At 42.4% G+C, this 18,389-nt stretch overlaps 1 protein-coding gene across 1 annotated transcript; it reads right to left on the reverse strand.

Annotated features, from left to right (window-relative positions):
* Positions 1-238: 238 nt before the first annotated feature.
* Positions 239-15,022, reverse strand: LOC143925699 (olfactory receptor 5V1-like). Its single transcript, XM_077450175.1, has 2 exons — positions 14,890-15,022; positions 239-2,783 (listed from the first exon to the last, which is right to left on the reverse strand). The coding sequence occupies exon 2, from the start codon at positions 2,767-2,769 to the stop codon at positions 1,822-1,824; it is 948 nt and encodes a 315-aa protein (XP_077306301.1). The 5' UTR covers positions 2,770-2,783; positions 14,890-15,022; the 3' UTR covers positions 239-1,821.
* Positions 15,023-18,389: the final 3,367 nt, after the last annotated feature.

Genomic DNA, 18,389 nt, shown 5'->3' on the forward strand with positions numbered 1-18,389 from the left:
GTTTAGGACAGTGCTTGCACGGGGTGACACAGTGAATGCACAAATAATAGGGTGCCAACGTCCCAGATAAGTAATTTATTTGAAAGTTTAAATGCTAAATAAAGTGTACTTTAAAGGCATGGGGATAATAAATCTAACCAAATACTATAAAATGTATTTTTACTTCTATTATTCAAATATAAAAGGTAGAATAAGATTTATTTTTTGTACAAATATATATAAAAGGTAGAGAGTAGAATTCTTTATCAGTATACCCTACAAACATAAATCATGACACCACATAACAATTTCTATAGTAACATCCATAAATCAGAAGCCAAAAAGAGGGGTCTTAGATGATTTTCCAACAGTAATATGGATATTCAGCAACTGTGGGTCCAAGTATAGATTCTGGTATAGCAGATTATCTTATATTAGCTCGACATGTTTCGCGTGGAAAAAATGCTTCCTCAGGAGCAATAATTTCATGACAAATGGTAGTTGTTGAATGTAATCATACATAAAACAACCCCATCAACAAAAAACAAATTTAGAGTAAAAACCATAGGGGACAAGACATCACATCAATACCAAGCTGAGCCTGGAGTAACCTTCTATGAGAGTAGTAACAATCAAGGCGAATAGGGAGCACCCTGCCTATATTAACCATAGAAAGTTTAGGAGTAAACCAATCCACGGATGGAATGCCTTATATATAACAATCAGCGCTGATGTAGAGCCTCAAATTATCACCCGGGTAGGACTGGCAATTATCATTTATGGTTAGATTTATTTAGATTATGGTTAGATTTATTATCTGCGGGCCTTTAAAGTCCACTTTATTTAGCATTTAAACTTTCAAAAAAGGTATTAATAATAAAGGCCAATGTAAGGAGAGTTTAATCCCTCAGTTTCCATGTCTGATGCGTGGCCTTTAAATAATTTTGCTTCTGTAATGAGCATCCAACCTCACTGTGAAAAAATAACATACAGTGATATTTAAAGTGGTTGTATACTCAAATTTTTAACTTTTACCTACAGGAAAGCCTATAATAAGGCTTACCTGTAGGTAAAAAAAAAATCTCCTAAACCTGTACGGTTTAGGAGATATTCCCCTTGGTATGCGCCGCTGACTGCAGCGGCGCATGCGCACAAGGGGATTCTCGGCCTGAAAATCCGGCAGTGGCCGGCCGGCCAGAATGAAATCTCCCGCGCGCATGCGCGGGAGTGACGATATACCCGGAAGAAACGCAGAGGGAGCATGTCAGCTCCCTCGGCGTGGATCGGGCCAGATGTCGGGGCCTCGTTCTAAGGTAAGTATTTCATAATGAGCTAGTATGCGGTGCATACTAGCTCATTATGCCTTTTGCTTTGCAGGTTTAAAAAAAAAAAAATTGCAGGTTTACTACCGCTTTAAAGGAATAGTCACAAGATGGTGGTAATGTACTGAATATCCCTTTTTTTTAATATAGGTGATCACCTTCCCTCTGTTCTCAGCTGCAAAAGAGCTGGGGAGAGGAAAAGTAGCAGCACAGTGAGCTTCCCAGTGAATGGCTGTGCAGGAGGGGGCGTGTCAGGACAAGTCTGATCATTGGAGGAGAGTAGGCTAAGTTCCCAGCATAGCTATAGAATTGACCACGATGTACTCTCCTGCTTAGTGTGGTCAGTTTTTAATAGGAAAGCAGAGGGACTGGCAGGACCAACAGGGATTTCAAACAAAGGAAGCAATACAAAGAGAACAGGATACTTTTTCATACAAGTACATGGTACAGTGGGTACATATCAAGAATATGAAGTGTTGGGGTAACAAACGCTTTAAGTCACCTATAATTAATCCATTCTTTAAGACCCCAAAGGATGTTTTAAAAAATTCCATTTCTGAACTGCTTTCTTTACAGCTTTTTTCACTTCTTGATTTCTCAAGGTGTAAATGATGGGATTCAGCAAAGGGGTCACTACAGAGGGAATGATAGAAACAGATTTGTTCAAGTGTAAAGCAGCGGTAGGTCGTACAAACATGAGAATATTGGTGACATAAAACAGACAAACCACAATTAGATGAGAAGCACATGTTGAAAACGCTCTACGTCTACCAGTTGATGTAGAAAATGATAGTGTCGTACGGATGATCTGAATGTAAGACATAACAATTAGCAGAAAACAGCCCAAAATTACAAAACATGCAGATATGAAAAATAACATTTCCACACTAGAAGTTTTACTGCACGATAATTTGATTAGGGCTGCAAAGTCACAGTAATAGTGGTCAAGCTCATTCCCATCACAATATGAAAGATTTGAGACCTGTAAACATAGAACAACAATAACAATGAACCCTCCAGCCCAGCAACTAATAAATAGCTTCTTACAAGTCCTTGGACTCATGATCACAAAATAATGTAAAGGATTGCAGATGGCTACATATCGATCATAGGACATTATTGTCAGAAGGAAACTCTCTGTCGTACCTAATGAAAAGTGAAAATAGAACTGAGACATGCAACCAGCAAGAGAAATGTGTTTTTTTCTCATTAGCAAGGCCCAAAGCAGTGTGGGAACTGTGACGGTGGGGTACCAGATCTCTATAAATGAAAGTCCACCAATAAAGAAGTACATGGGCTTGTGAAGATGTCGTTCAGTAACAATGACAAAGATGATGAAGATATTAGCTGTGATTGTCACAAGGTAAACAATGGACACCATGACAAAGAAACACAATCCTACTTCAGTTAACAACGAAAAACCTGAAAGCTGGAATTCTGTAATGAAAGTTGTATTCTTCAATTGCATTGCCAGTGTTGTACCTGTAAGAAAAGTTATCAAAGATAAAAAAAGACCATCGTGTTTAATGTTTAGAAGTACTTAATTAATTAATTGAAGGCTGTACCATCTCCAACTTGTCTTTATTTTATGACGGACCATTCTTTCTTTAGAAAATAACTTCTAGTAGCATCACATAGAAGGATTTTTCTGAACTTAAAGCAGAGTTCCGCCCACTTTTGAGAGGTGGTCTTAAACAAAAGACCACCTCTCCACTCCTCGTTTTTGGATATTAAATTATTTTTTTTCTTCAAACGTACCTTTTTATGAAGTACATAGTGTACTTCTGATCCATCTGGTCCGTGGCGCAGGACGTCATATCCTTTTTGTGCGGCGAGCCCCCCCACTGTCTTCTGGGACCTGTGTGTGTCCCAGAAGACAAGCTGGCCATTCACAAAGCGCTGTGCGACTTGCGCATGTGCAGTAGGAAATGGGCAGTGAAGCCGCAAGACTCCACTGCTGGTTTCCCTTAGTTAGAATGGCGATGCCTGCACCCGATCCGATGAACGGATCAGCTTTGAGGGGCCAACATCACGGGCTCCCTGGACAAGTAAGTGTCCTTATTAAAAGTCAGCAGCTACAGTGTTTTTATCTGCTGATTTAAAAAAAAAAAAACATTTGAGGGTGAAACACCATTTTAAGCGTATGTTTTTAGTTCAACTAGGGCAGAATGCAACTGCAGTAAAACCTTGGATTGCAAGCATAATTCATTCTGGAAATATGCTTGTAATCCAAAGCACTTGTATATCAAAGCAAATTTCCCCATAAGAAATAATGGAAACTCAGATGATTCGTTCCACAACCATTTATTCATAAATCCATCAGTTTATAGTCCATATAAAAAGATTATAGCAATGTGACCAGGCTGTGTAACCATAAAATGTCCATCCACAAATGGCAGCCTCCACAAGGGGATTAGAAGTAAAATCCAGCAGGATCTACAGTGTATAAAGGAGAAGAGAGGCGCCTCTAAGTGTAGCAATATGGTTACATTTAATGAAGGTACAACATTTAGCAACTCACATAGTTAACTATTTAAAAGAGGCACATCTAAGTATGCAGGCATCTGGGGTAAAGCTGTCCACATAAACCATCCTCTGCACCGCCACAACACCAAAGAGTGGAGACTGGAGGGAACAAAAGGAAAGAAAAGAAGAAAAAAAACTTCCTCCTCCACCTTCCTCCTCCCCCCACTCCCCCCCCCCCCCCTCAAGGAACAAGAGTTAAGATTACCCTGGCTGCGGCCTCCACTTTCTCCACTTTTCCTAGGTTCCATAAATCAAGGAAACCTTCTGTCTATGCCCTTTCGACTCTGGAATATATTCCCTCATTTGTGCCACTAGTTGCGTTCTACGAATATTTATCAATGTTGATGTAGTGGATGACATTTTGGCCAACAAGTGGCATCCTGAGAAGTGCTTGGTTACTGAGTTGGGAAGGACATTGACGAATCCACGTTTTTCCAGTACTATCATGGAGACAGAGAACATTTCAGGTACTGAGCAAAAAGGTTCCTGTTCACTTTCAGTTACAACTGACCACGTTCAGAGATTTTTATAAGTTCTGAATCAACGTGCTGATTGCCATGATCTCTGGCTAGAGATCTGTTCAGCCTTGAAGTGCCCAGCTGCGAGTGGCTACTCTCTGGGTGATATTAGAGACTTTTTATGTCTGAGTTCTTCACCCTTGCCCTCTGTCCCTATACGAGACTGTGTTGTTGGATGTTACCCTGCAAAATAAAACCTTTCAAAAGGACTTTATTGGTGTCATCGTCCAAGTTGTTGGGTATCAACCCTGTGAACCCCTAGACGTGGAAGAACAAGCCAAGCGGAAGTAACCAGTAAGCCCAATAAGTCAAGGCCGCCCTACAAAGGGTTATGGCCGCTACATTGATTTACCACTCGCAGCTGGGCACTTCAAGGCTGAACAGATCTCTAGCCAGAGATCATGGCAATCAGCACGTTGATTCAGAACTTATAAAAATCTCTGAACGTGGTCAGTTGTAACTGAAAGGGAACAGGAACCTTTTTGCTCAGTACCTGAAATGTTCTCTGTCTCCTTGATAGTATAAACCCTGTCTGGTCTGTGTGGATTAGGGATGAGCTTCGTGTTCGAGTCGAACATACGTTCGACTCGAACATCGGCTGTTCGCCCGTTCGGCGAAGTCCGAACGTTTTGGTCCGTTCGCGCCAAATTTGTGTGGTGCTCACGGCCCACAATGCACTGCGATGGCGCAGTGCATTGCTGGCTCATGATTGGCCAAGCATGCACTGTGACCCTGCATGCTTGGCCAATCGCAGCGCCAGCAGCGAGGAGAGCCATGATTGACCACAGGCAGGATGCCTGTGGCCAATCATAGCTCAGGCTGTGTAGTGCACGCCCAACACTATATAAGGCCGCCAGCGCGGCGGCCTTGTGTAGTGTGTTGGCGTCTGAAGCAGTGGGTGTTCTGTGTACCTTCAACACAGTACACACCGATCATTTTCGGCCGATTTTCGATTTTGCTGTTGTGTAGTGGTTGTTGTCTGCGTGCCCTGACCGCAGTATACACCGCTATATTCACCTCACCTATATAGCTAGTGATCTATCTTTTATAATAGAGCTTGCAGTCAGTAGTGTTAGGAGCTAGTGCGTGCTGTCTGCGTGCTCTGTACCCAGTAAATACCGCTATATCCACCTACATAGCTCTTCTCTATTTGAGCCCACTTGCCATCTGCAGGAGTTATTGGAAGTTGTGTGTGCCTCCAGTACAGCACAGTATACTTCTGTATATACCCCTTTATCTCTGGTGTTCTATAACAAAGGCATCTGCAGGAGTTAGTGGGTGTTGTGTGCCTCCAGCACAATATACACTACCCAACTGCTTTTTTACCCAACTCCCTTCAGGCCATTACCATGTCTGGAAGGCTAGCAAGGAGAGGCAGACAGGCGCGAGCCGATAAAAGAGGGCAAGCAGGTTTTGTGTCTAGAGACAACAGTGCTGGTCGTGGACGCGGTGCATTGTCATCAGCACGTGGCCATGAGACACGCTTGTCCTTCTTTTCGGCAGCTGGACATGTTGAGCCGCAACATGCCAACGACTTGGTAGAGTGGATGACCAAGCCCTCTTCATCCTCCTCATCCTCTCTCACCCAGTCTCAGGGTACTAGCAAAGCAGCTGCCAACGCATCGTCTTCCCTCCTCTCAATGTCATCATCAGTGACTCCTTCCCTAGACCCACCACGTCCTCCTGAGGAGTCTCCTGAACTCTTTGAGCACAGTGTTGGGTATATGCTCCAGGAGGATGCCCAGTGTTTTGTAGCCTCTAATGATGACACTCAGCTAGAGGAAGGCAGTAGCGTGAATGCAGAGAGAGGGGATGCTCAAGAAGGACAGCAATCTGGCAGTCATGTTCCACAAGCTGCAGCATACTGCCAGGTTTGCTACAGCGATGAAGAGGGAGGGGATGATGAGGGCACTGACTCCACGTGGGTGCCTGGTAGGAGAGAGGAGGAGGAGGCACATGTCCAACGAGGCAGGATGCCCTTCGGGGGCCAGCTTAGGGGCAGCACACCGACTGAATCACACCGCAGAGCTCCGCCTCTGCACGTTATGCTAAAAGTTCTTTGGTGTGGGCCTTTTTTGAGACGAGTGCATCAGATCGCACCGCTGCTAATTGCAACATATGTCTCAAGCGTATCTCGCGTGGCCAAAACATCAGCCGCTTGGGCACCACATGCTTGACCAGACATATGTTGACCTGCCATGCAGCTCGTTGGCAAGCGTACCTCAAAGACCCACACCAAAGAACAAAGCGGCCCTCTCCTTGCTCCTCATCAGCTGGCATCTCCAACCCCACTAGACCTTCAGTCCTCTCTGAAACCTGCTCTGAGAGGAATGAAGGTGTAGAATTAGGTGTGTCACAGCCAAGTGCTTCCGGGCACTCTGCTAGCAGTACACCCACGTCCGATTATAGCAGGCAAATGTCCCTGCCCCAGCTGCTGGACCGGCGAAAGAAGTTCACTCCCAGCCATCCATATGCCCAGCGGTTGAATGCTAGCTTGGCTAAATTGCTAGCACTTCAACTGCTGCCTTTTCAGTTGGTAGACTCGGCCCCCTTCCGTGAGTTTGTACAATGTGCGGTTCCTCAGTGGCAGGTCCCCAAACGCCACTTTTTCTCACGGAAGGCGATTCCGGCTCTTTACCGGCATGTGGAAGGCAATGTCCTTGCCTCGCTGGACAGGGCGGTCAGCGGTAAGGTGCATATTACCGCTGACTCATGGTCCAGCAGGCATGGGCAGGGACGTTACCTGTCTTTCACGGCCCATTGGGTCACTCTTCTGGCAGCTGGGAAGGATGCAGGACAAGGTGCAGTAGTGTTGGAGGTTGTTCCGCCACCACGCCTCCAAAATGCTACTATTGGTTGTGACACACCTCTCTCCACCCCCTCCTCTTCTTCTTCCTCCATGGCCTCTTCCAGTGCTCTGTCCTCAGAAATATGGGAGAGGTTGCAGTGTTATGGGACCAGCACCAGTGCCTAAGGCCCAATTTTTCTGCCCCTGTTTAACAGGGGCGTTTAAGTACAATTTTTGATGCAATGCTTTGCAGCAGGGCTAATTCCTGCAATAAAACTAGAGTATATGGGAGAGGTTGCAGTGTCGTGGCACCAGCACCAGTGCCTAAGGCCCAATTTTTCTGCCCCTGTTTAACAGGGACATGTAATTACAATTCTTGATATAATATTTCACAGGAGGGCCCGTTCCTGTGCCCACCCAGAGTAACTGTGAGGACTTATAGTGTTGTGGCACCAGCACCACAACCACCAAAGGTAAATTTTTCTACCACTGTTCAACAATGGCATGTAATTACAATTCTTGATATAATCGTTCACAGCAGGGCGCTCCAGCGCCCACCAAGAGTCACTTTGAGGGCTTACAATGTTGTGGCAAAACCAACACCTTGTTCCGCCATTTCTGCAGAGCATATAGGGCAGGCCCCTACTTTCAAACATCCAACTTACAAACATCTCCTACTTGCAAACGGAAGGAGACAACAGCAAATGAGATGAAAAAAGATGGACGACAAAACAAATTATACAGGGGTGATGACCCTTCCCTATGTTTTCCAAAAAGCTTAAAAAATGTTTTTTTGACTGGAGCTACACTTTAAAAATGTACCAGTTGAAAATTACAAACAGATTCAACTTAACACAACAAACCTACACAGTCCCTGTCTTGTTTGCACCGTCTGTATACTGCTGTTCTGAGTATATAGGGCCTGGGGGCCACACGCATTTCCTTTTTTTAATATGGGTACGGGGTTCCCCTTAATATGCGTACAAGACCCAAAGGGGCTGGTAATGGGCAGGGAGGGCTACCCATGCCATTTTTCTCAATGATTTTCAACCATATTGCAGGAACCAGATATAACATTAAAACCGCAAGCAGCTTTAAATGACGTTATTTCCGTTAAATGTCATTTTGTGCAGGGACTGTTCTAAACACGGGAAGCATGTGGCACTTCACAGGCATACTACAGACACCCCCCAGGCACCATATTTAAAGGAATATTTCACTTTTTTTTTCCCACTTTAATCGTCATTAAAATCAGTGCTCCCGCCAAAACGGCCGTTTTTAAAAAAAAAATTTGCATTGACCCATGTCCCCTGGGGCAGGAGCCAGGTCCCCAAACCCTTTTTAGGACAGTATCTTGCATATTAGCCGTTAAAATTACCACTTTTCATTTCGAACGTTCGAGTCCCATAGACTTCAATGGGGTTCTAACGTTCGTACGAATTTGGGGTCCGTTCGAAAGTTCTGGTGCGAACCGAACCGGGGGGTGTTCGGCTCATCCCTAGTGTGGATTATAGATGTTATTACAGTGTTTAATCTTCTAGTCAGTATCCTGGCAAGGATTTTGTAATCACAGTTTAACAAGGATATTGGCCTGTAAGAGGTGCATTCATGTGGGTCCTTGTCTGGTTTTAAGATTAATATTACCGTTGCCTCATACATTAAATATAGGACTTCCCCCCTAACAAGGGCCTCTTTATATACCCTAGATAAAATTTTGGCTATCTGATCTATATATATCGACTGTACACTTCCAGGGGTATCCCATCTGGTCCTGGGGATTTACCAGTAGCCAACAATGAGATCGCCTCCCTTACTTCTTCATTCTTATGATTTCCCCGTCCATAAATTTTGCATTTTCTCTTGTTATTTGCAGGTACACTACCTCCTCTAGATACCCCTCTATATCCTCCTCGATGCATGTTAATGAAGTAGCGTACATCTTAACATAAAACTCACAAAAGCATTGATTTCTTCTATTGTACAGGCTAGTATCTCTTGTTCATTTCGTATCTTAGAGATAGCCAAGGTTGTTGTTTGATGTTTGGCAATAAATGCCAGTAAACTGCTAGACTGGTTCCCTTGTTCAAAAAAAATTTACCTCATAAAAGATTGTCTGTTTAGCCTTTATTTCTATTTGTCCCTTTTATATCCTAAGGAGACTTTCTCACCTTGCCTGATTTTCACTTGAGGGATTAGATACAAATTCATCTTCTGCTTGTACACATTGTTTAGCTATTTCCTCCTCTCCTTGCCTACTGGATGGTTTGATGTGGGATATGGTTGACTTCAGTGTCGCCCGCAGATATGGCTTAAATGCATCCCATACCGTACCATCCATTGCATAGTTCTCATGCGTTCCCAACTCTCCACAAGTCAGACCATCCTATCTCACCAAGAAGACTTTTTAACGTTCTCTCTACTCTCCCATTTTAAGATTGCACCCCCATATCTATGTAAAGTTGAGTCAAGTATCATATTGAAATTCCCCATACATATCACGTATGCACCAGGGTATTGAGCCATAAACAGCACTGCATCCTTCACTACCTGCATACCTGCGTGCAGTGGATTATAGATTTCCATAAATACAAATGGTAAAGCGTGTAATATTCCATAGAAAAACACACATCTTCCATCAGCGTCACATCTATAGCTAATGCACTCCCACGACACCGATCAGTGTATCAACATAGACACACCCCCTTGAATAGGACGTATGATATGAATGGTAAATATGATTAACCTAGGGCTTCTTCAAATATTTTAACTTGTCTTTTATCATATGCATTTCCTGCATACTACATACTATTTTTGCCTTGGTCTGTTAAATAATCGTAAATATCTGGCTTCTCTTAGTGGTTGCCCCCATTCCTCTTGCATTCCATGATATAAAGATACATTGTTCACTCATATTTCCCATAATTTGTAAATAGAGGCTATGCCCACACGCCATCCTATCTTCCCTTATGTTTATCTGTTTTAAGTAAAGTAGTGTCGCTGCAGCCATTGATATCCATATTACAGCCATTCTAAGCCTCTTATCCCCCAAAACGTCAAAATATTGTATTAATTCAGGGTGTAAAAAAGAAAAAAAAATAGACATTGGCATTACCTATATTGCAGGCAATTTGAAAAGTGTCCAGCCTGTTTAAGCTAAAGATTGCAGCTATTGTTTTACTTGGGATATATCTATATATCCCAAATAACAAAGAAAAAAAAAAAAGAGGGTAAGGGAATAGTTTGGGAGCTTCAAAAAGAAAATTTGTTTTCCTGCGGTATAACATATATATCCAGGTTCTCTACCCCCTCCCTTCCCCTTTCAGGGGTAGCCCAAGGGTAGTCCCCCTCCCTTCCCATCTCCCACATAAAATATCAAATATCCCCCTGTTGTGCCATTTCTTAAATCCATCTGTAAATAGATTAATAAAGTGCAGATGTACAAAAATTACCCAAACTATCCTATATATAACTGACATCAAAAAATGAAAAAATACAGTAAATAACCAAGCTGTCCTATATATATATAACTGGCATGTGTCCAATAAAGTGCAGATGTGTAATTCAATACATCAAATATATTATATTATTTTGGATACTCCCAACTAATTGAAGCAGTACCATACATCCATTTCTATCTAATATACCATACAAAAAAGGAGAGGTTACATATAAAACAATTAAAGTGTTTTCATTGTGATAGCAATCTGCATTTATATCCGTATATACTAAAAAAAAAAAAAATCACTGCAGAAAAACATGTTTTATATAATAGACGTGCCTTAAAAATAAGCCCCAAACAAAAAAATAAAATAATAACAAAGAAAAAGGGGGGGGTTCAATCAAAAAGGGAAATAATTCAAAAATATATTTCAATATGGATTTCCACTACCCGGAATTCCCTAATCTTTGGGAGGTGTCCTTTTATTAATCCGAAGCCATTCATGGGCCTGTTCAGCTGTGGTGAAAAACAAAACCTTCCCTCTATCCTCCACTCTTAACCGAGCTGGGTAAGCCATTGAAAACACAGTCCCATTTTCTCGTAGCTTCCGTTTGGTTTCATTAAAGCTAGTGCACTGCTTTTGTAGCTCTTGGTAGAAGTCTGGGAATATTGAAATTTTAACATTTTCATATTGTATCACACCCTTTTTTCGAGCTTTACGCAGGACTAGGTCGCGATCTTTACAGTTCAGTAAGCGTGCTAAAAATGGCCTTGGAGGGTAAACCTATGATTCCGATATTGTTTCTGCTCATGCAATTCTCAAATTCATCCAATTTCTGCTGCCACATTGCCACAGTGTCTTCCAGTGCTAACACTCTATTTTCAGTAATCCCGCATACATAGCTAGTAAATCTGAATAAAGGCACCAGTCCATCCAGTTCAACCTGAGTGAGTGCCTACAATTGTCCCTATCCCCCAAATACATTGTGTCCCATTAAGATGCTTATCTATTATATCCTTATTATAGTTTAAGGTACCCATATAGCACCATCAATTTTACACAGCGCTCCACACATACATCCCACACTCACATCAGTCCCTACCCTCAAGGAGTCCACAATCCAAGGTCCCCAACTCACATTCATATACTAGGGCCAATTTTGGACTGAAGCCAATTAACCTACCAGCATGTCTTTAGAGTGTGGGAGGAAACCCACACAGGCACAGGGAGAACATGCAAACTCCAGGCAAGTAGTGTCATGGTTGGGATTTGAACCAGTGACCCTTTTTTACTGCTAGGCAAGAGTGCTACCCACTACACCACTGTGCCACCCGACATTGCATGTCCTGTCTCAAAAAGTCAATATCAGTCTTAATTTCTTCCATTTTACCTGATAAAGCCACGTTGGAGGTTTGTATTGCTGCCAGCAATTGAGCATTCGCCTGTTCCAGTGATAGTTTGCTCTGTCTCTCCACCTTCTCTATCTTTTCTGCAGTTCCTTGCTTAGAAGGGTTTGAGTTAACAGCCGATCCTCTGCTCCAGGTGCTTTGGGGGCTCCGTCCAGCCCCCTGTCTGTCAGAGTGAGCATATTCCTTCAGCTTCTCAGCTGCCGGCTGTCTACTCAAAGCCAGTCTCACACCAGCTGCTAGGTAATGTATGGAAAATCAGCTGCTTGGATCAAATACAGCCAAAGTGCTGCCGGAGGTTCAGGGCTACAACCAAGACTCAGCTAACCCAACATGATGCAGAGAATTCAAGCTCAAGTTCAGAGAGTTCAGGGGTACTCCCGTTCACACTCCCACTCCTACTCACATCAAGTCAGACACAGAGGACTCAAGCAGCTCAGAGGGCTCTGGAGGGCTCTGCTCTATCTCACACTCCTGCTCCTGCTTGCACAGGGTCACACAGGGGTCAGCTCAGAGGGTTCCTCTCACGCTCATACCAGCTTCTATATTGGAGAAAGCCGCTACAAGCCACTACAAGCCGCAGCTAGTTGAGGAATCTGCCGGAGGCTCGGGCATGGACACAAGCTCCGCTACTCACGTCCAGCCATGACTACGGAAGCAACGCCTGTGCCAGCATAGTTAGTGTCTGTTTTAATCATCAACCATGTGAGTTACTAAATGTTGTGCCTTCATTAAATGTAGCCATATTGCTAAGCTTAGAGGTGCCTTTCTTGTATACTCAGTTGTGACATCACACTACTCGTATATCAAGACATTGCTTGTATATCAAGTCACAATTTATTTAAAAAATGTAGCTTGTCTTGCAAAACACTCTCAAACCAAGTTACTCTCAAACCAAGGTTTTACTGTAGTGCAATATAATCATTGCAGTTTGAAGGTAACCCTTTTTTATTTATAAAAATGTTTATTGTAAAAAAGGTTGTCTTGCACAATTGAAGCAACAGTATTAAGCAATGAAGATGTATATGGCTAAAATAAGTATGAATGTGTATATTTGTATACGTACATTGTATTAACACATTTTCTAAACTGGTGTTACTTCACAACAACTAATGTTAAACTTTAAAGAAGAGAAAAAAGAAGAAAACATATATATGGGTAAGTCAATAAAGAATAAATTTTTTCATGACTGAGGGGCCTGCAGAATTCAGAGGCTCTGAGTATCTATAAAACATTAAACATTTGACACATCACCCCTTCCAAAATTACCAGACGACACATTTTATTTGGAGTCAAATGGCCATAGCAGCCTTTTTATTACAAACCATTAAATACAACATTCACAAGAAAACAAGTTTAATGCATATATATGTCAATGCATAACAATAAAAACCAAGGTCTTTGAAGGCCTATATACTCACGATTAACCATTTGTATCTGCCATCCAATCAATGGCCCCCAGCCGCAACTACACCGGATCAGGGACAATTAACCACTTACGTACTACCAGATACAACCGAATTAATACCCTGATGTTACCACCGTATTGTTAGGAAGGGACACCCATACCTCAGATTGGTCCAACCCACAATTTTCCATAATTAATTAACCAGCACTGCCTAATACTACCACCACCCCACTAATACTCTGCCTCTTCTGTAGGCTCCAGTCACGCTGACCCTGCTCCTAGTTCCACTCAACTCCAGGCCATATACTTTCTATTCATCAGTTAATGTTTTATAGATAAACCACAGATCCCATTTTATATCAAAGAATATTTTGGTATTATTTATAGAATGGTGGATATTTTACATAATTTTAATTTCTTTGATTCTTGATAATATTTGTGAAAAGGGTACAACCAATTCCTTCCAATTGAGAGCTGTCATCTAATGTGTAGCCACACGTAATGTATGAATCAATTGTGTAAGGTAGGGGTAAATATGAGAAATGTTTTGGAAAAGTAGACAATTAAGATAAGTTAATTTGATGTCTTTACCAGCCAATTTATTGATAAGAGTAAACACTTCTTTCCATGTAGGGGAGAGCCTATCACAAATCCAAAAAATGTGTAGGAAGTACCCAGGAAGGGTGCACCCTCTAAAACAATTAGAGGAGACATCTGGAAAAATTGTATTTAGATGAGAGGGTATGTAATACCACATGGTGAAAAGTTTCACAGCTGTCTCCCTTATTGTCAGAGATTTAGTGCACTTACATTTTATCCATGTGGAGGCCCAATCTGATGGGGGAAACTGGATGTTTATTTCTGATTCCCACTTCTGCATTTATGAGAGTTTTGAAGGTAACTCTTTTAGTGAAGGCTAGATAAACAGCAAACCTGCAAACCATCCAGCCCCTACAAATTGAATGGGATTTTTTGCACATCCAAAAATTCTCAAATTGCTAAACATATTGTGAAATAATTAGGGCATGAAATTCAGTACAAAACAAGCCACCCAATATTGTCCCCAGATCTGTTTTTGTATTAATATTAATTATAAAAACACCAGTAAAAGGAAAGAGAATATACTGGGGGGAGATTAACTAAAACAGGAGCACACAGAATGTAGTGCATTTGTGCATAATAACCAACCAGCTTCCAGGTTTTATTGTCAAAGTTTAAATTAATAAGCTGAAGCTGATTGGTTACTATGCACAGCTGCATCAGATTCTGAGTGCACCAGTTTAAGTAAATCTCCCCCACTGTATTTTGTTTCTTCTCTAAATGGCGGTTATTGGGCAGAATAACAGGCTTGGGCACAACACAAGACAACTGTTGGGACAGTTGTAGAGCAGAAAGCACTATGAAATTGCTGTGAATGGTAAATGCAGTATAAAAAATAGACAATTTTTGACACTTTTTTTAATTAGGTACTGCTGGGGAATTACAAATGATAATCTACTTACCACAACAATTGAGAACAATACAATCTTGTTGAAGCAGAGAAAACAATGCATCAAATTATTTACAAGGTTCCTTTATAAATACCTGTGGAATACACTACCTCCTTCTGTAGCGTTACAGCCAACTCAAGAGCATTAAATTCCCCTAACAAAATACAATCAAACTAATTACATCAATACCCCTATTATAAAGGAAGAAGCTAATTTCAGTAGGGGAATAAATGAAAAACTAATAAGCGATAATGTATGCTCTTTTTGAAAATATCAGAGATTTGTTTTCCTAAGGTTGCTTTATGTGTATTATAAATGCTATAAAATAACTTTTTTTTTTTGAGAAGATAATGTATTGTGAAAAAAAGAATGGACACTTATACTTAATGAAGATGAATATTACTAAATGCAAAAAAAAAAAAAAAAACTTTAAAATAATACAGTAATTAGGTAGATAACCTATATGTTGTAACTTGTGTAACCTCAGCATTGCACCCTAAAGGAAATGTACAGTAATCTCAATGTATTTTTAGAGGAACATACAAGAGATCAGCTTACTGTAAAAAATCCAATCAATATCCAAGTCCTGTTGCCTTCACATGCGCTTCATTAGGACAATGTACTAGAACACTAGGGATGAGCCGAACACCCCCTACCCCCCCACCCTCAGTTCGGTTCACATGAGAACATGTGAACAGGCAAAAAATTGGTGCGAACATGTGTACCCTATTAAAGTCTATAGGACTTGAACTTGAAAAATCAAAAGTGCTAATTTTAAAGGCTTGTATGCAAGTTATTGCCATAAAAAATGTGTGGGGACCTGGGTACTGCCCCAGGGGACATGTACATTTTCAGGAGCAGTGATTTTAATAATGCTTAAAGTGAAACAATAAAAATCAAATATTCCTTTAACCACTTCAATACAGGGCACTTTCACCCCCTTCCTTCCCAGCCCAATTTTCAGCTTTCAGCGCTCTAGTCAGTGACAATTGCGCGGTCATGCTACACTATACCCAAATGAAATTGTTATCATTTTGTTCGCACAAATAGAGCTTTATTTTGGTGGTATTTATTCACGACTCCGTTTTTTTTTTTTTTGCGATATAAGCGCAAAAAAAGCGGAAATTTGGGAAAAAAACAATATTTTCTTTTTTCTATTTGAAAAGAAATCCAATAAAATCAAATTTTGTCATAAATTTTAGCCAAAATGTATTCTGCTACATGTTTTTGGTAAAAATTCCGTTAAGTGTATAATAATTGGTTTGTGTGATCACGGACATATGTACGCAAATGATCATGTACATATGTGTGCAGGTGATCACGTACATATGTGTGCAGATAATCATTGGGACATGTGATTTTAGTGGGACATATGTGGGGGACATGTTTTTATTATTAGGGACATGTGTTTTTATTATTTGGGGACATGTATGTTTTGGGGACATGTGTGTTTTGGGGACATATGTGGGGACTGTGTTTGTACTGTGTGGTGTGTTGTGTGTTTACACTACACTGATGATCAGTGAGTAAAAAGCTGTAAAAAGCAGCTCATACTCACTGATCATCAGCCGGCTGCAGCGTTCTGCTCTCCTCTCCTCAGCGGTGACTTCCGTGTGAGGAGAGGAGAGCCGATTGCCTAGCAACCGGCTGTTTGTTTACATCACATGACGGCCGTGATTGGACACGGCCGTCATGTGATCAGGAGGGCCAATCACAGAGCCCTCCTGCCGATCTGAGATGTGCCGTGTCCGGGTGACACGAGCACATCGGGATCGCACCGCTGCGCGGGATCCCGCTACTCCTGAAGGACGTTCCTGAACGTCCTATCAGGATTAGACGGCTCCCACCCGGCCGTATATATGCATTGGCCGGGTGGGAAGTGGTTAAATATCATGCCTATGGGGTCCCCTTAGTCTGCCTCTAAAGTTGTGCATCTGTGTGATGTGTATTAGTGCCACAGAAAAATGACATTTCTAAATAAAAAGATGTAATTTAAAAATTGCTTGCAACTGTAATGTATTGCTGGCTCCCAGCAATATAGATACAATCAAGGAAAAAATTGCCGTGGGGCAACACTCCTCCCCCAGTCCATACCAAGCTCTTTGGGTCTGGTATGGATTTTAAGCGGAACTCCACACCAAAATTCTTTTAAAAAACAGCGTGAGGTCCCCCTAAAATCCATACCAGACCCTTATCTGAGCATGCAGCCTGGAGGACAGGATAGGGGGTGCGAGCAAGAGCCCCCCTCCTGAACCCAAAGCACCTTGTTCCCATGTTGATAGAGACAAGGACCTCATCCCCATAACCCTGGCCATTGGTTGGGGGCCTGCAGGCGGGGGGCTTATCGGAATCTGGCTTATACCAGCCCCCCCTATGTGAAAAGATAGGGGTACATTGTACCCCTACCCATTCACCAAAAAAAAGTGTCCAAAAATAAAAACCACAAAAGACAGTTTTTGAAAATTCCTATGTACCCCATACCCATTCACATAGAGGGCGGGATCTGGGGGCCCCTCGCAGGGGCGGACTGACCATTCGGCCACTCGGGCACTGTCCGAGGGCTCCAGGGCACTAGGGGGCCCCACCAGGGTTGCCAACCTCAGTAAAACCAGGGAAAGTATGTAAAAATCTGTGTTTTTTTTACATCTGTCCCTGAAATGTCCCTTACTGACTTCCTTTTGGTCTAAAAATCCTGAGATTATAGCTGCCCCACCTCTCCAGTACCTTCTCAGCCAATAGATACATGTATACTGTGTGTACATGTATGTGTATACTGTGTGATTGTAGACTGTGTGTGTTTATACTGTGTGGCCCCATAATCTCTGATTGCCTGGGGGGCCCATAATCTCCTATTGCCCGGGGGCCCCATGAGTTGTCAGTCTGCCCCGGCCCCTTGCTAAAAGGGGCTTCTAGCTTCCGATAAGCCCCCCACCCGCAGACCCCCACAACCACCAGGCCAGGGTTATGGGGACGGGGCCCTTGCCCTGAGGGCAAGTGGCCTGGTAGGGTCCAGGTGGGGGGTGCTCGTTTGTCCCCCCCCCATCCTGGCCTGCCAGGCTGCTTGCTCGGATAAGGGTTTGGTATGGATTTTGGGGGGACCCCATGCCAATTTTTTTTTTTCATTTTTGGCGTGGAGTTTCCCTTTAAAATCTATGCCAGACCCAAAGGGCATGGACTGGAGGGCGACCCATGCCGTTTTTTTTTCAAAATTTTGTCATAGGGTTCCCCTTAACCACTTCAATACACTATATTATATACTGTACACTGACTGCACCGTGTGTGTGTGTGTGTGTGTGTGTGTGTGTGTGTGTGTGTGTGTGTGTATATATATATATATATATATATATATTAAACTGCCTGCACACCACTAACTAACCTGCCTCTAGCTAACATTCTCTCAATCATAACACTATATATACGGCAGCCTTACATAGTGTGGGGTGTGTACTTAGCCCCCTGAGCCATGATTGGCTAAAGGCACCTTGCCTTTGGCCAATCAGGGCTCTCACAGC

The sequence above is a fragment of the Lithobates pipiens genome, unplaced genomic scaffold (genome assembly GCF_037356315.1).
Source record: "Lithobates pipiens isolate NorthernLeopardFrog02 unplaced genomic scaffold, aLitPip1_a1.2 Scaffold_1, whole genome shotgun sequence".
Classification (NCBI taxonomy): Eukaryota; Metazoa; Chordata; class Amphibia; order Anura; family Ranidae; genus Lithobates; species Lithobates pipiens.

Coding starts and splice junctions, on each gene's coding strand:
- LOC143925699 (XM_077450175.1), bottom strand. CDS start 2,769: ATGCAATTGAAGAATACAACTTTCATTACAGAATTCCAGCTTTCAGGT.